Genomic DNA, 22,247 nt, shown 5'->3' with positions numbered 1-22,247 from the left:
TGAAATCTCATGAAAGTAATTTGGGACATCTTCTCAAGTTTTTTAGAACATGGTTATCAATGCCTTTTATTATTATCATCCTCAAGGTATTTCGAAAGTCATATTCTGATTCCAGAAGAGAATTTGATGGTCGAATCTGTTTTAGAACCGAGAGAAGCTCAAGTGAATCCGGGATTTGGGTCATGTAGACTAGTGGGAAAGTGCATGGTCCCAAGGGATGAAAGAAATTTATTAAAGAACCTGCATGTGACCTTGTTGCCACATGCAAGCGTTATTTATTTATATTTATTACTAATTCTCGGGGCCTGTTGGGTGGAAGTTATTGGAATCATCTCCAAAACTTGCCGCAATAGCTGCCGAGAACCCGGCATTTTTTTTGGAGATTCAAATAGAAAAATCACTCATCTCCAATCTCAACTGTCCTCTGGGCGACGAGGGGACCCCCATCATGTTATGTATCGTCAGCAACAAAATATTAATTTTCGACGTCTTCTTTTTCGTCGTGTTCTATGCCTGGAGGCGGCTACGAGCTCTTCCTTTTGTCCGAGTATCTCAAGTGGGCAAAGGTGATGGGGGATTCAAGAGGATTCGAAACTATGGCATTATCGGCAAAGCCGGATTATTCAGTCGGAGTTGTAGTGTAGTAGCACGTCGGTAGACGTTTTCGCCTGGCCATCTCGCCGACAGACACTGTGCAATTCGACCTCTTTCCAACTTTTTCCTCTCACCGCTCTTTTTTCAAAGGCCTTCACGTGCTTCCATTCCTCCCCTGACAGTTGGACTACTCCTACTCTCTCTCTGTCTGTTTATCTATCTATCTCATTCTACCTCTCTCTATCTCTCTGTCTATCGATCTATCTCTCTTTCTATCTATTCTCTGTCTACCGATCTATATATCTCTATATATCTCTATCTCTCTCTGTCTATCTATCTATCTCTCTTTCTATCTATTCTCTGTCTACCTGTCTATATATCTCTATCTGTCTATATATCTATCTCTATCTCTCTCTGTCTATCTATCTATCTTTCTCTGTCTATCTATCTCTCTCTCTCCCTGTCTGTTTATCCAGCTATCTATCTATCTCTATCTATCTATCTATCTATCTATCTATCTCTACCTATTTCTCTCCCAGTCAATCAATCCTTCTCTCTTTCTCTATCTATCTATCTATCTATCTCAACCTCTCTCTCTATCAATCAATCTTTCTCTCTTTCTTTCTCTATCTATCTATCTATCTATCTATCTATCCTCTCTCTCTCTCTCTCTCTCTCTCTCTCTCTTTCTATCTATCTATCTTATCTTATCTCTCTCTATCAACCGATCTTTCTCTCTTTCTCTATCTATCTATCTTCTCTCACTTCTCTCTCTATCTATCTATCTTCTCTCTATCTCTATCTATCTATCTATCCATCTATCTATCTATCTATCTATCTATCGATCTATATCTCTCTCCATCTATCTTGCCTGAATACTGAAGAGAGAGAGCTGCATTGCATCAAGAATCCTCGATTCGTCTTCCAAGTTGCGGCAGGTGACCCTGTCTCGTAGTCGTCGGCTTTATTCCTCGCCCTCACTCCATGACTCCATTTCTAATGCTCTCTCTCTCTCTCTCAATCTCTTTCCTTTTTCTCTCTCAATACCAACACCTCCCTTTTATCTGCCACACGTTTGGTTCTGTCAGGAAGAATCTGGGAATCCAAGCTGGCCTCTCGTCTTGTACGCTATCTCTCTCCTTAGCCCCATCTTTTTTCTCTCTCTAGAGAAATTGGTAAAGATCCAGTTTTATGCCCACTCTCTCTCTCTGGAGAAACTGGTAAACACCTAGTTTTATGCCCCATCGCTTTCTCTCTCTAAAGAAACGCGCAAGGACCCCACTGACACAGTAATTATGCCCAATTGCTCTCTCTTTCTCTCTAGAGAAACTGGTCAAGACCAAGTTTATGTTTTATCGCTTTCTCTCTCTCTCTAGAGAAACTGGGAAAGACCCAGGCTTTATGCCCTACCACCCTCTCTCTCTCTCTCTAAAGAAACTGGCAAATACAGTTTTTTATGCCCTATCTCTCTCCCTCTCTCTATAGAATTGGTAAAGGCCAGTTTTTACACCCTATCGCTCTCTCTCTCTCTAGAGAAACTTGAAAAGACCCAGCTTTTAAGCCCTATCGCTCCCTCTCTCTCTTTCTAGAGAAACTTGAAAAGACCCAGTTTTACCCCCTTATCGCTCTCTCTCTCTAGAGAAACAGGTAAAAACCCATTTTTACGCCCTGCCGCTCTCTCTCTGGCTAGAGAAAATGGAAAAAACCAAGTTTTTATGCCACATCCCTCTCTCCCTCTATGGAGAAACTGGTATCCAGACTTATGCCCTTTCGCGCTCTCTATAGAAATTTGGAAAGACCCAGCTTTTATGCCCTATCTCTCTCTCTCAAGAGAAAATTAAAAGACCCAGTTTTTATGCCCCCCATCGCGCTCTCTCTCTCTCTCTCTCTCAACAGAGAAACTTAAAAAGACCAAGTTCTATCTATCTGTCTCTCTAAAGAAACTTAAAAAGACCCTGTCTTTATCTCTTGAGAGAAACTTTAAAAGACCCAGCTTTATCTCTCTCTCTCTAGAGAAACTTAAAAAGATCCAGTTTTATCTATCTCTCTCCCTAAAGAAACTTAAAAAAACCCAGTCTTTGTCTCTCTCTCCCTGGAGAAACTTAAAAGAACCAGTTTTATCTATCTCTCTCTCTAGAAAATCTTAAAAGACCCAGTTTTATCTCTCTCTCTCTAGAGAAACTTACAAAGACCCAGTATTGTCTTTCTCTCTCTCTAGAGAAACTCAGAAAGACCCAGTATTATCTCTCTCTCTAGAGAAACTTAGAAAGACCCAGTCTTTATCTATCTCTCTCTCCAGAGAAACTTAAAAAGACCCATTCTATCTCCCTCTCTCTGGAGAAACTGTTTAAGACCCATGTCCGACGCCCTATCGCTCTCTCTCTCTCTATCTCTCTATCTATCTCTATCTAGCTGGTATACTCTGGCGTCGGTGGGTACCTAGTCCAACACTTCTTACCATCACCCCGCACTGGAAGCCCCCGCTCGCTGCAAGCCAGCTGCCCAAGTCGACGTCCCCGGGCCACCTCGCTCTCCTTTCTACTTCTGGGCATAGACTCTCGGTCCCCTTCTCACACTACAAACTATTCACTTTCTCTCTCTATCCCAACCCCCCTTCCCCCTTCTCCATCCCTCCCTTCTCCTCAGCTCACTACCCATCTATCCATCTGATGAAGCAGAAGAACAAGTCCGAGAGCACCCCCCTTCTCTCTCTACCCACCATGCTCGTCCTCCCCATCTTCTTCTTCTTCTTGCTGGAGAGATCGTCGGCGATTTCCAGCCGTCGGATCCTCCACGAGCCATTCTTCCCGTTCGATCCGCCCCCGGCTGTCACTCAGCCCAAGTACCCCTTCTCCTCCACCCCCTCTCCCTTCTTCCCCTTTCTCTCTCCTCCTCTCTTTCCACCGCCGCCGCCGGCGGCCTCTTCTTCCGGCGACCCGTCTTTCCCGGCGAACACCACCTCCGTCATCCCACGTCCCGACTCGGGAGGCTCCTCCGCTAAGAAGGTCGTCCCCGCCGTCATCCTCCCCGTCCTCTTCGTCATCCTCCTCGCCGCCGCCGTCGCCGTCTTCTACCGCCGCCGGCAGCGGCGCTCCGGCGGGGAAGGGTCAACGGCGCCGGAGCGGGGTCTTCTTTCTGCAGGGGATGAGGTTCTGTACTCGGTCAACGGCGCGAGATCCAGAGCGGTCAACGGTGAGCCGGCGGCGCCCCCGGCCCGGACCGTCGGCTCGCCGGAGCTGCTGCCGCTGCCGCCACTGCTCGAGCCCAAGTCCTCCGCATTGAGCTCCCCCATGTCCCCCTCGTCCGACTCGGCGCCATCTCCGGCGCCGTCGTCGAGCTCCCTCTCCGACGCTGACTTCCCCGACGACGCCGCCCTCCAATTCACCCCACCGCCGCCACCGCCACCGCCGCCTCCCCCGCCTTCAATTGCCTCTCACCCGCCGCCCCCGCCGCCGCCGCCTCCGTTGCTCGCCGCGGCCGCGAAGCCGAAGCTGAAGCCTCTGCACTGGGACAAGGTCCGGGCCAGCTCCGACCGCGCCATGGTCTGGGACCAGCTCAGATCCAGCTCCTTCCAGTACCTCCCTCACCTGCTTCCCTTCCTCTCTTTGAATTCAGTTCTGCTTTGGTATGATGGGCTCTGAGGAGAATTCTCTGTGCAGGCTGAATGAGGAGATGATCGAGACGCTGTTCGTCTGCACGCCTGCCAGCGCCGCCGCCAAGGAGACGGCCAAGGGGAAGGCCCCGCCGTCTCCCATGGAGGAGGCCCGCGTCCTCGACCCGAAGAAGTCCCAGAACATCGCAATTCTTCTCCGGGCTCTGAATGTGACCAAGGAGGAGGTTTGCGAGGCCCTCCTTGAAGGTACTTCAACAATCCACTTTGGCTGTAGCTTTTTCGCGCAGCCGTGTTAAGGTTTAGTGTTTATAAGAGTTTATAGGCATGGAGTGAGACAACATCCATCGTGGTCATCATCGTCTTTGTGGGCGTGGCAGGGAATGCGGAAAGTCTGGGAGCGGAGGTGCTGGAGACGCTGCTGAAGATGGAACCGAGCGGAGAAGAGGAGCAGAGGCTGAAGCAGCACAGAGAGGAAGCGTCGCCGCTGAAGCTCGGCCCGGCGGAGAAGTTCCTCAAGGCCGTTCTCGACGTTCCCTGGGCCTTCAAGCGGGCCGACGCCATGCTCTACGCCGCCACCTTCGATGCCGAGATCGCCGACCTCACCAAGTCCTTCAAGACCCTCGAGGCATGTCTCTGCTTGTCATCAACAGCAGAAATTCTCTGATCTAACTTTGATGATCTGCTGCAGGCTGCATGCGAAGAGCTGAGGAGCAGCAGGATGTTCTTGAAGCTTCTTGAGGCGGTGCTGAAGACGGGGAACCGGATGAACGTGGGGACTGACCGCGGCGGAGCGCGGGCATTCAAACTAGACACACTGTTAAAGCTCGTCGACGTGAAGGGCACCGACGGCAAGACCACGCTGCTTCACTTTGTAGTCCAGGAGATGATCAGATTGGAGGGCTCGCGGCTCGCCGCCACGGAGGAATCAGGGCTCGAGACGGTGGCCAGGATAGGGGAGGAGCTCTCCAGCGTGAAGAAAGCGGCGGCGATGGATACAGAGGGGCTGGCCGGGGCGGCGGCGCGGCTTGCCGGAGACATGAGGCGGGTGGAGGAGGCCCTGAGTCTGGTCAATGGTGCCGCTGGCCGGTTCGGCAGCGCAATGCAGAGGTTCCTCCGGCGAGCAGAGGCCGAGGTGGCGGAGATCCAGGCACGAGAGCGCGCCGCCTTCTCTCTGGTGAAGGAGATCACCGAGTACTTCCACGGTGACTCCGCCGTGGAGGAGGCACACCCGCTGAGGATCTTCATGGTGGTCAGGGACTTTCTCACCGTGCTAGACCGGGTCTGTAAGGAGGTCAGCAAGGTCAACGACGAACGGACCCACGTCAGCTGGACACGTCAACTCCCTGCCCCTGTCAACCCCGCCGCTGCCGACGAACCCGCCTCCTGAATTCTTGTTTATCCCACACCAAAGATGAAGAAAAAAAGAAAGAGTAAAACGGATAGATTAGTTCTGTTCATGCAGAGGAGAAGTAAGAGTCCTCGGCGTCGACGCGCTCGATGACTCGCCGGGCCTCTTCCTCGGTGGCGGGGACGACGGTCCGGATCCTGAGCCCGTCTCTCAGGCTCTCCGGACGAACCGTGAACGTGAAGTAGAAGGTGTTGGACACCTGAATTGGAGAGGATAAGGATTCAAACAGAGTATTTTGGTTGAGTTTTGGGAGAGTTCAGGGAGTTGACCTCGCTCCGACGGAGCTCCGGCTTGGTGACGTGCGCGACGACCTCGATGTTGATGAGCGGCTGAGACGGGTTCTCCAGCTGGGTGTAGAGCACGCAGGACTTGAACCGAAGGAAGTCCCCCACGTCGACCTGGGACCCAAAAGTCAAAATTCTCCGGCGTTGAAAAGTCAAAGAAAGTCAAAGGTGGACTCACAGGGCGGAGGAAGTCAACATGGTCGACCTCCAGGAAGGAGGGCATCTGCCCGGCGAAGGCGTAGGCGGTGGAGAAGGCCAGCTCGAAGGCGCGGTTCATCAAGAAGCCGCCGAAGATCCGGCCATGGATGTTTCTCTGCTGAGGCTGGCAGATGAGAGAATTCTCCAAGGCAGTGTCTCTTATCAGGATGCTGTCTCTATCGGCTAAGGCGGGCAAATCGCAGAAGACTCGGCCTTCTGCGAGAAGGGTCTTCAATCTGGCGAGCTCGCCATGGAAGGAATGGCCTTCCCGCTCGAGCTCCCTCGTCTTCTTCCTTAGCCTGTCCCGGGCCTCCCCTTCTTGCTGGAGCTTCTTCTCTGGCTCGGTCTGCGGAGCCAGCCGGTTGACCGGGGTCGACTTGCCGGTCTTGGAATCGCGAGCCACGAAGGTGAAGTACGCGGTCAGGGCTGTGCGGTCGGCGTCCGGACCCGGGTCCGACGCCTGGGTCACCTCCATGCGCAGCTCGATCGAGGACCGACCGACCCAGGTCACCGCCCCCGCCATTTTCAGGTCGGAGTCGACCCGGATCGGCTTCTTCAACATCATCTTGTCCACCGACGCCGTCACCAGCAGCAGCGGCCTCGTCGTGCTCTCGTTGTTGCAGCAGTGCTGCCAAGAACAGTTTTCGAATTTTCAGAGATGGAATTCGGTAGGGGAAGTTGAATTTTCAGTGGAATTTGAACCTTGAAGGCGATTGTTCCCGCTAGGGCATCGAGATCCTCGAGCAATTTCCCGATGCGGACTTCGTTCCAGGGATCGCGGTACTGCTCTCTGAGGACGAAATCGGCGGAGAAGTTGTACACGATGCTGATCCGGCTCTGAGAGGGGGACTTGGTGAGCAGATCGCTGGAGGGGATCGCATCGGAGGACGGATCGCCGGGGCTCTCGAAGATGCTCGATCGGGCCTCCCACAGAGCCTGAGTCACGGGAGAGTGGTAGACGCCCGGCCATAGGCTTAGCGGCTTCCTCAGCGAAGATCCGGCGTCGATCGGAGCCGGAGACTTCTCCACGGTAGATGCCGACGTCGAAATCTCGGGGATCTTGATCGGAGGAACGCCGTTCTTCTCGCCGTTCGTCGCCATCGTCCGACGTGCGATGATCGTGGAATGATCGATTAGGGCTTGGAGAAGGCGATCGCGATCCTGCAAAATTCTACCGATTGCTCGCGAGACGGAGAAGAAATCGAACGTCGATCCGATGAATCTGCGCTTCAAATTCATCGCTGCGGAGGAGATTGAAATTTGAAAATTCGTCGCTGCGGAAAGCGATAGGCGAGAATCGTGCTGGTTTTTTTCCATGAACACCCTCGTGAAAATCACTCTTCGCATTTCACCCCTATTAAAAAATTTATTACAACGACGGTTGCCGTTGATCGGGTTATGCTGGTAGTTTTTCACAAACATCCCCGTTAAAATAAGTTTTGAGAGTTCACACCCAGGAAATTCAATTCTCTTGAAAATATATATTACAACCGTCGGCGTCAGAATACACTACCCATACAGGTCATGTTAATTTAATATATTCACAAATAGACGAGGGTGAAATCTACAGAGGATACAGGATGGGACTCTGGGTTGACCAAGACGTTGACTTGGACTCGTCAGAATTCAGATTTCAGGAGCTTTGACATGGGTCTGATGTTGATGTTCTCAAAGGAGCCTTCTTGGTCAACGAGTATGAACTCCTTGGTAGACAACACCTAAAAGTCAAAGAAAGAGATTTTGATGCACATAATATATGCACATTGACTATGTACATTGGCATGATTTTTTTGGGTTTAGGGCGTACCAAAGTCTCGAAGAACATTCTAGATGCTTCCTTGCGGGTTTTACCCGCCAGGAGCCGGTCAACGGCCACAGCGGCTCCCCCCTGCCTGGTCTCGTCGACGTCGACAAACAGATTCTTGAGGAATCTCGCCACGCCCCTTTTGGATCAGCCGTTAAACAGAGATCGACGAGGAGGGGCAAAATAGGTATAAAGATGAGGACGAGGAATTACTTGGTGCGAGCCGACCAGCCGCTGTTCTCGGTGGACTGGGCTTCTTCGGCGTCGGGCTCTTCATTTTCAACCTCCTCAAAGTCAGCTTCATCGTCATCGGCAATCAGGAAACCTGAGAAAATATTGTCACATGTTCAGCAGAGTGTCGAACACCGGAGGTCGAGGCGATGACGAATAGCGGCCGGGGTCTGCGAGGATGATGGCAAGAGAATCATCACCATCATCATTATGTATTTGTCATTGTCTTCAGGAATGACAATGACAAATACATAATCATTGCCAGGAATACAATGACAATGCATCATCCCCTCTCGTTGATGAACGACGACAACGATAGAATCATCCTCAATGCTCAAGCAAGCAGCCGACGACGACGGGTTTTTGGATGAAGCAAACACGAAAAGGTGAAGGGAAGCAGACCTGTGTCGTTGCCTCTGACAGCGCTGCAGAAATCCTGGTTGACGGCATCGGAGTGAATATAACTCAACAATTAACACGAAGGAAAAGATGAGAGAAGAGGTTTTGAAAAGGGTTGGCTCGCTCACGTTTGAGTCCTTCGGAGCGGCAGAGTCGAAAAGTTGGCTTCTTTCCAAGTCCATTTCGTCGTGGCAACCGGAGTTCTCCCCCACGGTTGATGGGTTCTCCACTAAATCTGTCTCCGAGGCGCCGGTCAATGCTTCGGTCAACCATTGACTCTGGTCAACAGTTGACTCTGCCAAAACACCTGATTCTCACGAAGTTAAACCATGTAAGGAACCTTTTTTAATATTAAACCAAGTAGGGTACTAAAGTCTCTGACTCGAGATATCACCTTCTGGATGACTCTCCACAGGATTAGTGGGCACATCGTGGTCAACCTCAGCAGGTTCTTTGTCGTTGACTTCAGATCCTTCAATGTTAGACGGTGACGTCACTGCTGGCGCTTCTGAGAGATGCTGAGCGACCGGCGAGGTTGGTGGGGCTTCGCCGCCGACATCATCAGAGACAGGAATTTCCTCTTTTTTGCTGTCGTCTTCAACCTGGTTTTCTGTTTTGTCCCTAATATCGGAGTTTTTTGCTTCAGATGCTTCTGAGAGGGGATGATCTGCGTTGAATTCTGGATCAGGTGCATCATTCAGGTCAAATGTTTGGTCGTGTAGACCAGCCAACTCTGCAGGTAGACCTGAATGCAGCTCGCAGATCAAATCAATGCGTTCAAAGAAAAGATAAATTAAAAACTTTGTAGTATCAAGAAGTTGTTTTCTGAACAGTTCTCACCACTCAAAATGGGTTCGCAGAAAATTCGTTCTTCCAGTATGCATTTTTCGATCATCCAGATTTCAGGGCGCGTGCAGGGAGCCTTTCTTCGAGTTCGTCGTATATCCTCAGTATTAATCAGCTGTTCCCGTATTGCACTGATGGAAGGAAATGAGAATCAATAGTTTTTCTTTGTGAAGAAAAAATGAGAATCAATAGTGAGTAGTAAAACCAAAGCCATAGTAAAAAAAACACATTTATTTCAAAAAAAAGTAAAAAAAAACACATACTCTGGGAGCAAGACCATTGTTTCATCCAGCAGAGTCTTCCTCTTGGTGACTCCGGTTTTGGGTGTCTGTCTTTGTCGTTTTAATGGAGGTGTGGTCGAAATAGAGGGAGTTGACTTCAGCTTCAAAGAGCTCCGTCCAACTAAAACGATGAGCCATGAAAATAAGACCTCCATACAGAATTCCGCCATCCAGGGTTTAGGGTTTAGGGTTTAGAGGTTAGAGGTTAGAGGTTCGGATCGAAGGTTCAGGAGTTTAAGAAAAAAAGAAACAGAGAGTAAAGCATGAACGCACCTAGAATAGATGCCAGCACATCATCGTCATTATGAATATTTTTCACCTTCCTTCTCGATTTGGATGCCCTGGACGACTTGCCAAAGCTTCCTATCAACCGCGGACTGTTCTCCGTCACCTGTCTCTTCATTCCACGCGTACTTATCCCTCGATCAACGCTTCCATCAGACTCCATTACGCCTTTGTCCGCCAAAGGACGTAGATCTTCTAGATCCTTTGCAACGCCTTCACCTTCCCCAACGGCTGAAAGCATCTTCTCTGGTTCAGGATAATCACTACTCGCTGAGCAGTTAACCTCTACCCTTGAACTCTTAGAGAGGGCTGTTTCTGTAGAGAAGAAATTGGAGTAATTACTGCATTGCTATTTAAGTAATATGCTAAACATGTAACAGAAACAAACCTTGTGACTGATCTCCTACTTCTGGAAATTCTGATGCATCCATGACAGGAACTTGAAGTGGTGGGTCAGCGTTTGTATCCTGATCTAAACCAGATGTGCAGCGTTGGAGGGTAGAAACGGAATTTAACTTATCAGCATCCATGCGGAGGCCTGCGGCTTCTAATTCGTGCTTATCCTTAAGTTCACCACTCTCATTGGAGATATGGCACTCCGAATCTGTTTGCAAACGGGATGGATTTGTCAGGATAGCTTCAGCATCGATAGAAGGTGAGGCTTTTTCAAAATTGGCAGGGATTGCTTCTTGAATCAATGCAGGTGTTCCTGGCGTTTGGGCGTTTTCACTCGTGTCTAGAAGTTGACTTTCAGTCAGATCAGAGATATCCTGCACCTTTCCCAAAGTTCCGGCAATATGTTGCTCTTCTGTGTTTGTTTCGGGTCCCTCGGCCTCCATATTTGGGCAATTTTCTTCATTATGGAGCGGAGTATAATGTTCCGTGCTGAAAATTTCATGTTTTCCCATTTTTAATAATATAAAATACATTATACGGACTACCCGCCGTGAATAAACAAGAGTATCGAGCATTGCAAGATAGTTCCAAATAATTTAAAATAGGCAGATAAATGTTAATGAAAATAAAACCCCATAACTAGGATACAAAAGAGACATACCCCTCTGGCTCCAGAAGGTTATCAGGAAGGGAGGATTCCTTATCCAGGACAATATCCTAGGAATAAAAAAAAATCAATGGAGATCGTAAATGAACATGAGAGACGCAACAAAAAATTCTGGTAATTGGAGAGATGATGACTTCTCCATAAAATTGTAAGTGAAGTCAAATGATTTAGATTAAAGGGGAGGATGCATAAAACAACAATTTTTGGCTCCACGCTAGGGCTCTACCATACTATCAGGTTTAAGATTGTGAAATTTACCAGCGAGAGAAACGAGATTTTTTTCCTGTTATATTATATCCCAAAAAGAAGCATTAAGTATATAATTAGCCCTTAGTTCGAGAGAGATAATTCATGCACATATTGAACAAGCGACAAATGGACTTACCTCATCAAGATTTAAGCCGATTTGAGAAGCATCTCCATCACCGAATCTCTCTGATGTCAAAAAGAAAAATTACTAAATTGTCATTGAATTGATCAGACTACAGAAGATAGGCGCAAGCATGGTGGGAAAAAGGAAGACACTGACCATCTGACCCAAACTGTGAGATAGAATATCCCGATGCTCCAACATTGTCTTGAAGTGTGATCTGTTCTCTTGCACTTATATGATGATCAACAAAGTTCCTGCAGAAAGTGACGAATAAAGAGCGAGGTAAAGAAGAGCAACGGCGCTAGCACCCGAAACTAGGAATATTGAAAAAATTTAGGACTCACCCGCTCAGTAAGGCAGTATCAGGTAACTCAAAATCATCAAGATCAAAGGTTTCGGGAAGCGTGATGGAATGATAAGGGGCAGTAGATTCCTCTGGAGGAAGATCAACAGCCGTAGAACGAAATGCATGTCTGACCTTGAGAAGGGTCTCACTGCAATCGTGGAAAAGATAGTTCACCTTTCTCGAATATATTCTCACAACTCCCAGAAGAAGATGGCTGGACAGGCGAAGGGCGATGGGGACGTCAGGGAATAAAATTGAGTCTGTAAAAAAAAATTTAATTATGTTAGAAATCATCACACAGTAAAAAGAAATGGGGAAAAGCCGTTGATCTGATCGTTTCAAATTTTTGACAACCAAATAATAGACGATTTTAATTGGGATAAAAGATTTTCAATATTTGCTCGTAAAAAGCAGAGTCGGAGTTCTCACATTTTATATTTCAGTAATAGTCGGGCAGAAGGCCATAATGGGTAAACACTATCATCATTTGACTTCCGACTCGCAAATGAATATTTAATTGGCCAGAGCGTTCCACTGACCTTGGACGCTCTTAATGCGTCATTTTATCTTAACAAAATGAAGCATAAACAGAGAAGCAGATTAATAGGGAAAGAATTTCTACTAGTTACATTTCATAAAAAAGCCGGTGCAAATTACGAAATTCAAAATTCGAAGACTACTTTGAACTGCTTCCCCTAACATAAGAACCGTTTACATCACCCAACGACGAGAAAAAAATCATCAAATAAAGACGAAATTTCTGTATCCTATACCTGGAGATAGAAAAAAAACGAAATCTTTAGATGGGCATCAGGCGAAGACATTTCAGTATGAGAAGAGTAAGGTTTATAAGAAAACAGTGAGGATGAATCAAAACTCACCCACTGATTCCCCAATATCGGTATCAGCCACCTGGTTCTTCCTCAGCTTCCGCTCTAAGTGAGCTGCGATCCATATCGTCCCAAGCGGTCCTTTCCTCGCTAAGATAAACTGAGAATAAAACATTCTCGCTCGATCCCCGCTTCAGAAACCCTAAAATCCCATCCCACGCCAAAAACAGCAGCACCCAACTCCTCCACTTCTGCAGAAAGCATCCAAAACCCTAAGCCGCATCTATCCGGAATCCCGTCAGATCTGGCCAACGAACAATTGGCAAACCCTAATTTTTCAAATTCGGAGAATTCGGGGGAAAAGCCACAGCAGAAAGAGCAAACACAAACTACGAATACTAGAAAGGTTCGAGCAGGAGGCCGATTTCAAATGGGTGGGAAGGGATTGAGAGTTGGGAGATAGGGGGGTCGAAATTTCGGCAAAAAACTCTCAAATTTGACGAGATTGAGAGATGAGAAAGCGGGGAAGGAGTTCAAGGAGAAGATGGAAGGGAAATCTGTCCAGATCGCGATCGGCGAGAGAGTTGAAATCGCCACGAAGTCGTCAGCTCGAAGAAGAAGGTAGTCAACAAGCTCCAAATCTCTACAAATTACGAACTCACGGGAGGAAAGCTGCATAGAGAGTGGGAGTCTTCATCGCCGCTTGACAACCAATCAAAACGCGCCACATGGATATTGCTCCAGAATAGTTCCCCAAATAACCAGCCCAGAATTTAAATTTAAACCTCTACCCAGAAAATGCCCGTAGAAGCTCTTCCGCCAATGGGAACGCGACACGTCTGCGAATAAATTTAATTAATTATAACATAAATAATGATAAAAATCATTTTATTTTGACATAAATAGAAATAAATAAGCGTAATAATCAGACTGCATTTATGAAAAATGAAGAAAGAAACATCTCGCCATGGCCCAGCCACCAATTAAAGACATGAACTGCACTGGTGACCCTTTGTAAAATTAAATGAGTGGGTAATAGAGACAAAATTTGAGACAGTTTGACATAAATAATATCATAACGATTAAATTATTGGATTCCTGGAGACGAATGTCATGTATAGAAGCCCCCACTCAAACACCAATTAATTTATGAGATGAGATCCCTGGTAAATCGTAAATAATGGGCTTCTATTTAAAATTAAACAAACGATAACAATTTCACAAATATAAATAACAAAAAATTGCTTCATCTACTATTCAGATTGAGAAAGGCATAATAGAAGACATTGTGGCACGACACTTGTGCAGACACCAAAACCTTCACATGATGCTTATAACACAATCTAATAAATGAAAAAGGAAAAAAATAGAATATTTATGTAATGATATTCTAAAATTTCCCCATTTTGATATATTTATATTATTTATTGATACCAATTTCGTATATTAATTTATTTTATACTCTATAATATTTTATTCAACTCATTTAAATATGCATTATCACGATGTCTTCTATTATGCCTTATGCCACAATCTGGTTTATTTTTTATTAAGGCCAACATTGGCTGTGGAAATTATAATGTACACAACTGTTAACAAATGGTGTTTTCTAACGAGTGATGCCTTTCCCTGGTACTAACTCAAATGACTGATTAGGGTTTAAAAATTAATCATACTAAGTCACTATACGGGAACAAAGGATTAAAACACAGGACAATCGTTGAAAAAAGGGTTCAACATAAGAGTTGACATATTTCTTTGTATATTCTAGAGCACAAGGTGTAGCTTATCAACACATGGACTGGAAAGCTAACCTATTGACTAGGTTAAACCAATTCTTGATTAATAAAATTATATGATGATTGAGTTAACTTATGAGGTAGACAAACAAAAGTTAATGCACCATTAAACTTTTTAACAGTCAAATTCGGTGGTCAAAAATTATTTTATTCATTGGATTGTTTCATTTGATGATTGCTTTGCTCCTGAGAATAAATAAATAGAGAGACTTTTTCTGAGAAGCCATTGGTTTTTCCAACCAAGAAAGACATTGGATGTAGTATATCGAACCATGTCTCTTGGAGAAGTGTTCATGACTCCCTCCTAGAGTTTAGTTGATTCCATTTACTAGACTGATTGACATTGGACAATGATTAATATACACCAATATTAAGGACTACTATGAAAACCTGTCAAATACTATAACCAGATGATGACACCTACTTTGAGTGCCCATCAAAGTCAGATCTTGGCTCTTCCCCTTTATTATCCAATTCTTTCAGAAGTATCCATTCTAATGAGAGTAAATGGTGATGCTATCCCCTTAGATTTCAAGAAGCATTGTGCAATGGAACAACAAGGAGAACTGTTGTTTTAAAGAACTAATGGATACATCTAGAGGCCGGACACCTAAATTGCTTGAAGAGACTTGTCGGATGAAAAAGGTGATAGCATAATATATTATGCACAAAGAAGTGATTCCATACTACTAACTTTGGCTTTATATTACATGATTCATCTTGGATTGAAATTATTTTGGTAGGTTGAATTCATTTTTATGTCAAAAACTAGTCTATTGAACCGAACAATTACTACTCATAACTTATTGTGTCAATTAAACCACTTGATAAAAGAAATCGAATAAAAAATATTATAAAGTCAAAAAAATTTTTTTTTTGCTCGTTGATAAATCAAACATAATGAGAAACTGTTTTATTTTGATTTTTATAATCTCAATTAATTATTATTTTTTTATTACTCTACTTTATAAAAGAAAGGGAATAAAATTTTCGTTTGTTATTAATAATTAGAAAATATAAGAAATTAGAAATTAAGTTTTAAAAAATAAGTAGTCATCATTCATCAATGTCAAAATTGAGAAAAAAAGTTGATTATAAACTCAAAATAGTAGCAGCAGTATTTTAGTCAACACCCTGCAATAAAAAATAAACCCAAGGTTTTGGCATCACAAATATAGTAGCCAATCCAAACTTCCATGTCTTATTCATCATTATTTAGAGATAACTATAGTCTCTTTGTCCTCTTTAGTGACCCTGTTTTATTCTTGTATTGTCTAAAAGTCCAAGGTAACCAGCATGACTATCGTATTGTTTTTCAAAGAGTACCTCATAGATGTAGTCCAAGGGCATGTTTGTGGCGCATATAAACAGAATTATCGTGCTAAACATACAAAATTTGAAAAATAAAAGTGATAAATTTATGCCAATGTAATGGATTTCAGAGAACTAATGTTGGGTTAAGTACTCTATTTTGCTTGTCAAAATATTTTTGGTGCACTTTCTTGATGGCTCATAAATATTGGAATTTTGAAAAAATAGATAGGCATGTTGGATTTTGTGGTAGTGAGTGACAATGCAAAGACTTTATGCATAGCTCAAAATTTACAGTCTTTATTTCATGCATGGTTTAAATGCATAACATAACTTCAAAATAAAATTGAATCACCTTGAGTAGAATCTAGTCTACTGTAGATTTGGTTCTTAAAATGAGTTGTCATGAACCATGCATGTTGATAACACCCAAATTTCAGTCTTTATTTCATGCTATTAGCACAATTTAATGCATTTAAAGAGCTTAAAATCGGGTTGTTATCATATATTTACATAAGTTTAAGGTTTCCAAATGATTTCTCATTTTCCCCTAATTTTCTGCTAATTTTATGAATTTTCTGGGATTTATTTGAGCTTGAAATAATTATTTTTAAATGAAAATGGCAGGTATAAAGTTTAATTTCAAGCTTAATTATTATGGGGATGAAATACTGAATTTTCCAGAATTTTTTATAATTTTATGGAATTTTCTAGAATTTATTTAGGATTCAATTGGATTTTTGAGATCTATTTAAGTGAGAAATGAATTTTTAAAGAGGAAAAGGATACATTTATAATGAGAAAATGAGTTTTAAAGCAATTTGTACTCTTCCAGGGGCTTTCTGTAATTCGGAGTTGCAATTATATCCCTAAAAACGGCTCTTGGTTGTGGTTGCAGGCGTAAAGATATCATTTAAACTATTCCAAGGTTTTATTGCAATTATTTAATATTTGTTTTAATATTTTTAGGAGAAACCAGAGGAGAGAGAGTGCGGAAGGGCACATACGCAAGAATTTTTGGGTGGCGTCCATCTGCAATTGCGCGTTTTAAAAAGGGTTTTTAAGCAAAAGGTTTAGAAGCATTTTTCGGGTGTTGACGTGGCCTCATCTCTTATCCGACGGCCCTTGATGATGGGCGCCACCGGGAGGTAAGTTCACTGACCGCATGGCGCATACAACACGCGTGCGCAGGTGGTGACGTGGCGACACTTAACTCGTTAAAGCGGAGATAAAACGCACACGTACGTGCGTATCAAAATGTATACAAGTCGCGACTTTTGAGTTGTTTTTCTGTTTTTATTTTCGCCAGGGGGGTACGTGGCGCAATGAGAAGGCACCCGCACTTAGAAGTTGAAAGGGTGCCAGCCAATCAGAGGCCGACACTTCAGCGCGTGTTTAATATAAAATTTATAAATAAATGGATTTAAATCCAATGGCTAAAATTGGTTTAAATTCATTTATTCATAACTTTTGATCCTGAAGTCCGATTGAGATGATTTTTTTATGAAATTGGTTGTCCTGGTCCCCTCTTTCTATCCGTATTGTTGGATCAGTCAGATCAAACCTAAATTGATAGATAAAAATTGATTACTAATCAGGGGTAAAATGGTAATTTTTACCATTTAACCTAAGTATAAAGCCAAATTTCAAGAGGAGGGGGTCATTCTTGATGGTTCTCTATCACAGCTGCAAGACAGAGGAGCCATAGCCTGGATCAACCGTGTTTGGTACTTTTCTCTTCATTGTATTTGAATTTTTGGTGCATTTTGGATGAAATTAGTTCAATTTCTTGATTGTTCTTCTTGATACTGGTCTGAACCTCTAAATCGCTTGGCTTGAGCGGCATGTACAAGCCCTGATTAGGATGGAGAGGAGTAATTGAGAGATTTAACTAGGTATTCAAGTGCATTTCAAAAGAAAACTCTAAAAAAAAATTTTTAATTCTAGGGTATTAAAATTTCTTTTTTCATTATTATTTAATAGTGTAGTTAGTTCTGAATTATCAAACCTACATAAACCAACCAACCAAATCAAAATTTTCTTCTTAATCCCTCTTATTGAATTCTTTGATCCTTTTATTTGGATCAGTTAATTCAACTTAGAGCTCCCTTCTTCTACTCTTCTCATCTCTTCTACCTCCCTCTCTAAATTCCTTGTCTAATTAGGTTGGTATAATCTTCATTGAAGATCAAACTAATCCTAATTAGGGTTGATTTATCAAACGAATCATTGAATTGAATTCCTTACTAGCCTCCCTTGGACGATACCTCTACTCATCATTGTACATCTTAAGTGAGGTTTTATAAATTTTATTGTATAAGCTAAAATTGACAACGACAAGGGTTTAAAATTGCATAAAGTAACCCCTATTTTTGGCTTATCACATTTCTATAACCTCTAAATGTATCCACGCTGTTTTCAACGGTTGAACCCCATTTTCACCAACTTCACAAGCAACACAAAGACTTTGAATATTTTTCTCACCATTTTGGCTGCATTAGGAGGGGAGGGTGCCCACGGAAATACTACGACCATATTTTGTTCGGGCTTAGTAACAGGACTCTTGAATGTACCATCTTCAAATCTGGGGATCTAGAGTTTTTCGAGAAAAGGTCCATCCTTCAATATCATGATTGGGTCGACCAGGCCAGATCATGAGTTAAATATCATGATCAGGTCGACCAGGCCCGTAAGTGAATAGAAAATCGGAAACGTACATTGTTGTTCCAACGGAAATACTTGGAATAATTCTACCACTTCTACTAGGAGTAGCCTTTTTAGTGGTAGCTGAACGTAAAGTCATGGTTTTTGTGCAACGTTGAAAGGGTCCTCATGTAGTGGGATTGTATGGATTGTTACAACCTCTAGCAGATGATTCGAAATTGATTCTAAAAGAATCTATTTCAACATGTAGTGATAATTTCTCCCTTTTTAGAATGGCTCCAGTGGCTACATTTATGTGAAGTCTGGTCGCTCGGGCCGTTCTACCTTTTGATTATGGTATGGTATTGTCAGATCCGCACATAGGGCTTACTTAATTTATACTGAAAAAAATTAATTATTATTACTATATTTTAAACATATCATATAATGTTCAATAAATCTTGCATGTGATCCTATAGGCCTATGCACCGCTCCATAAATGACCTCATAAGCTTTCAAAAAATTACTAACCAAGCTAATTAATAAACTACGTGTAACATTAAGATTGTGTAATCGTAGGTCAACTAAACCTAAATGATAGCAAGACTCACCAACACATTAGGTGGAAAGCTACACTGTGTGTCCTAAAAGGTATAAGAAGTTCATTTACAATTTCATAGAATATTTCTTTCGTTGGCCACTGTGGACATAACACTCCCCAAATAAGTTAGGATAGGTCAAGCATCCCTAATTGGCCATCTTCATTAGTACTAATGAATTTGACTAATTATTAGAGATTTTGTTATTCCATATTTTTACTCTTTTGCCCAATGATTTCATGGCATTATTTACATTGAATTATCTCATCCTCTACCATGGACAGATGATTTCATCTTGACTCAATAACCACGTTGTAAGGTTTATCACAACACCTAGGCTAAGACCATTTCACTCCATTATTAGAGACTCTTAGGCCACAATCATAATGTAAATGGTACTTGACTATCTCTCTTAACTATTCACAATGTAAATTAAATGTTACGTACTCATATAAGAACCATTGAATTAACTCTTTCTCAAAGTAGTGTTTACTATCTGTAATAACTACACTATATATTTTAGGATTAACCATACTAATCATATGAGTGGGTATTGCTATTATATCTAAATATTTTAATGTCCTTAAATATCTTAGTGAATGTACATGATACATATTTAAAGATAATTAATTAATTTTTATGTTCTGATCAGAACTCTCTTATCATTGTAAGTACTATTAGACATCATTATATTGATCATGATTTAAATTCTGAAATGTGTGATTTGTTTACATACCAATATATGCCTCCATCAAGATTAGCACTTGTGACATAGTTCATATGGCGTTATGCATTATCCTAATCATATCAGTAATTGTTTCAATATTTCATGCATACCTAAATTCATTGACATTTGAAAGGTACATGTGTAGTTTCTTTTGAACCTTTTGAGTTATTTCAATGGAAACATGACATAGTTTGTTGATTAGTTCAAAAGCTTCCATCATTAGGTAAACAATGTTTACCTTCAAGAAGGCCTCAAACTTAGACAACTTCTCCTTCAATACCTTGTAAACATGATTTATAGACTCCACCTATTGATGTGGAATAGGAACCTCCATTTTGTTATCCTCAGTTTGTTGATTAGTTCAAAAGCTTCCATCATTCGGTAAACAATGTTTACCTTCAAGAAGGCCTCAAACTTAGACAACTTCTCCTTCATTACCTTGTAAACATGATTTATAGACTCCACCTATTGATGTGGAACAGGAACCTCCATTTTGTTATCCTCAGTCTCTGGAAAATCCATGTTCTCTTTTATGATATTATATTCATCAAACTTTCAGTAATAGATAACACACCCGAAATGGACACCAACTTTGTAGCATCACACAAACGTCACAATGCATGTGCAAAGACATCAATCAGGTCCCACTCTTTGTCAGACACCCACTGCTTTGGAATGATGTCTACTAACATTTACAAGATTGAGTTCTACCTGGTAATGATGTCCCTACCATTAGCCTGTTGTAGCACTCAACAGTGAGTACTTGCTACCTAGTTGTTTGCACATGTTTTTCTATGTTTAAATCTTTGTGAAGTCTTCTTGATCAAACTAATTACTCATCTTCGATGCTTATGCTTGGACCTGAAGGATCATTAATCACTCAACACCAGTTTTACGTTAATTGATCCTTGATGTTGGAATACCTAGCTGTTTCCATCCACCTAGCACAACCAAATTCAAAACATGTGCGTTTCACTGTATATCACATGTTGAATCAAATGTGCCGTCCTTGCCCTTGAACTTGTGCATTTCATATCGCCACATCATCGCAGTCATTAGTTGTGTCGGCGTATACATGTAGAAAAAAATACAGAAATCATTTTTTTTTTTAAGTTCACAACTATATCAAAAATGCTAACAACATGTTTAACTTTGTTAGATATCTCAAACTCATGTAAGACTTTCAGCAAAATGTCTCCCATCGTCTCCCTTGAATGGTAGCTATACAGTTCTTCCAAGTTCAAGACAAGCTCACATCATCCACTTATTATCAATCCAATGGACAATCATCTCTAAAAAGGGGACTTAATTTTCAGGTGTCCAAGTAGTGATCGTAAGCACAACTCAGCACATAGGTAGCAATTTCTTTACAATTTTACGTTAACATCCTTGATGTCTTGAATAATGTGTTTCACACTATCTTTGCATACGTTAGTGAATGGGCATTTTATGCGAACAATGAAGAGTAACATTTAAATTAGGGAGCATATCTAAGGGTAAATAAGTAAACATAGATAAAATAAGGAATAGAGAACATAACTGAAATATAATAATTCAATTAAGGCACATATTTTTAGGGTAAAAGAAGACAGAGAAAATCAAGGAAAAATAATACAATAAAAAATAATATTTTAATCAGGGAACAAATCTGCCAGGTAATCAATATAGAAACAAATTTTCAAATTGAAAACATAAATGAAAAACAATATTTAAATTAAGGAAGATATCCGTAGAGTAATAAGTAAACAGAAAGAAAATAAGGAATAAAGAAATAAAAAAGACAAATAAGATTGAAATGAAGGATCATATTTACGTTTGTGTGGTAATAAACGTAAATAATTTAAATATTTTGGAATTAAAAAATAGGAAAATAAAAACATTAAAGTAGAGAAAATTGAGCTAAAAAACATAGCCTTAGGATAATCCGATGTCAAAAAGTAAAACAAATTAATCTAGCTAACGGAACCTGGCTACAGAACAAAAAAAGTTTCAGAAAATTCAAAAGATCTACCTTTGGAGGAGCCATGATCTGTGCAAAGCAAGGAGAACGGATACTTTGGAGAGTACTTGATGATGAGAAAAACTGAAAGTAAGGGGGAGAAACAGCCTGAGAAGGATGATGGAGGAGAGGGAAGAGAGAAACACTAGGGAGAGGGAGAGAGGGACAACGGGGCAGAACGATGAGAGAACACGTGGAAGGCTCGCGTGACAACAAGAATTAACTTTAACTCATTTTATACCTCGAGTCGTGGTTTTTGTGCACTTTCAGTTTGTGCATGTCAATCGCGCATGCACGTGGGCCAAGTGTCCTGTACTTCACATGTCACACGAGTACGATGTCATGTGCTTCACACGTCGCACAAACACGATGTTGTGCACTTTGCATGTCGCACAAGTACGATGTCCTGAACTTCACACATCACACGAGCACAATGTCCTACACAGGCTGTGCACTCATTTCGGTCATGCATTTTGAGAGGTGTAGTGGGGGCCGTTCTCACCACTTGAACATGACAATTCAAACACGACATGTATGCACACTGACCCCGAACCACTCAATAATCCCAGTCATCAATTTTAAGTCACACAAGCAGGTAACAATGAGATAAATAA

General features: G+C 42.4%; 3 protein-coding genes across 3 annotated transcripts; 1 reads left to right on the top strand and 2 right to left on the bottom strand.

Moving 5' to 3' along the window:
- The first annotated feature begins 3,088 nt into the window (after positions 1-3,088).
- Positions 3,089-5,617, top strand: LOC144705387 (Actin-binding FH2 (formin homology 2) family protein). Its single transcript, XM_078578021.1, has 4 exons — positions 3,089-4,168; positions 4,254-4,453; positions 4,585-4,832; positions 4,896-5,617. Exons 1-4 carry the CDS (start codon positions 3,264-3,266, stop codon positions 5,592-5,594), a joined length of 2,052 nt encoding a protein of 683 aa, XP_078434147.1. The 5' UTR covers positions 3,089-3,263; the 3' UTR covers positions 5,595-5,617.
- A 2-nt stretch (positions 5,618-5,619) lies between these two features.
- LOC144705388 (Thioesterase/thiol ester dehydrase-isomerase superfamily protein) lies at positions 5,620-7,519 on the bottom strand. Its single transcript, XM_078578022.1, has 4 exons — positions 6,800-7,519; positions 6,078-6,725; positions 5,885-6,013; positions 5,620-5,814 (listed from the first exon to the last, which is right to left on the bottom strand). The coding sequence occupies exons 1-4, from the start codon at positions 7,517-7,519 to the stop codon at positions 5,662-5,664; spliced, it is 1,650 nt and encodes a 549-aa protein (XP_078434148.1). The 3' UTR covers positions 5,620-5,661.
- A 30-nt stretch (positions 7,520-7,549) lies between these two features.
- Positions 7,550-13,247, bottom strand: SYN4 (sister chromatid cohesion 1 protein 4). Its single transcript, XM_078578020.1, has 15 exons — positions 12,607-13,247; positions 11,724-11,985; positions 11,536-11,633; positions 11,392-11,441; positions 11,001-11,056; positions 10,332-10,828; positions 9,932-10,258; positions 9,641-9,779; positions 9,372-9,508; positions 8,926-9,276; positions 8,660-8,838; positions 8,535-8,568; positions 8,115-8,226; positions 7,905-8,040; positions 7,550-7,815 (listed from the first exon to the last, which is right to left on the bottom strand). Exons 1-15 carry the CDS (start codon positions 12,728-12,730, stop codon positions 7,717-7,719), a joined length of 2,601 nt encoding a protein of 866 aa, XP_078434146.1. The 5' UTR covers positions 12,731-13,247; the 3' UTR covers positions 7,550-7,716.
- Between the last annotated feature and the right edge of the window lie 9,000 nt (positions 13,248-22,247).

This window comes from Wolffia australiana, chromosome 7 (genome assembly GCF_029677425.1).
Source record: "Wolffia australiana isolate 7733 chromosome 7, ASM2967742v1".
Classification (NCBI taxonomy): domain Eukaryota; kingdom Viridiplantae; phylum Streptophyta; class Magnoliopsida; order Alismatales; family Araceae; genus Wolffia; species Wolffia australiana.
Note: the sequence above shows the minus strand (reverse complement) of the source record. Positions and strands in the feature narration are given on the sequence as shown.

Excerpts from the sequence above, each read along its gene's own strand:
- LOC144705387 (XM_078578021.1), top strand. The coding sequence starts at position 3,264 with ATGAAGCAGAAGAACAAGTCCGAGAGCACCCCCCTTCTCTCTCTACCC. Across the intron at positions 4,454-4,584 it reads TTGCGAGGCCCTCCTTGAAG|GGAATGCGGAAAGTCTGGGA; the intron begins GTACTTCAACAA and ends TGGGCGTGGCAG. Across the intron at positions 4,833-4,895 it reads AGTCCTTCAAGACCCTCGAG|GCTGCATGCGAAGAGCTGAG; the intron begins GCATGTCTCTGC and ends GATCTGCTGCAG.
- LOC144705388 (XM_078578022.1), bottom strand. The coding sequence starts at position 7,519 with ATGTTTGTGAAAAACTACCAGCATAACCCGATCAACGGCAACCGTCGT. Across the intron at positions 6,014-6,077 it reads ATGTTGACTTCCTCCGCCCT|GTCGACGTGGGGGACTTCCT; the intron begins GTGAGTCCACCT and ends TTTGGGTCCCAG. Across the intron at positions 5,815-5,884 it reads CGGAGCTCCGTCGGAGCGAG|GTGTCCAACACCTTCTACTT; the intron begins GTCAACTCCCTG and ends TCTCCAATTCAG.
- SYN4 (XM_078578020.1), bottom strand. The coding sequence starts at position 12,730 with ATGTTTTATTCTCAGTTTATCTTAGCGAGGAAAGGACCGCTTGGGACG. Across the intron at positions 11,634-11,723 it reads GATACTGCCTTACTGAGCGG|GAACTTTGTTGATCATCATA; the intron begins GTGAGTCCTAAA and ends CACTTTCTGCAG. Across the intron at positions 8,041-8,114 it reads GGCTGGTCGGCTCGCACCAA|GGGCGTGGCGAGATTCCTCA; the intron begins GTAATTCCTCGT and ends CTGATCCAAAAG.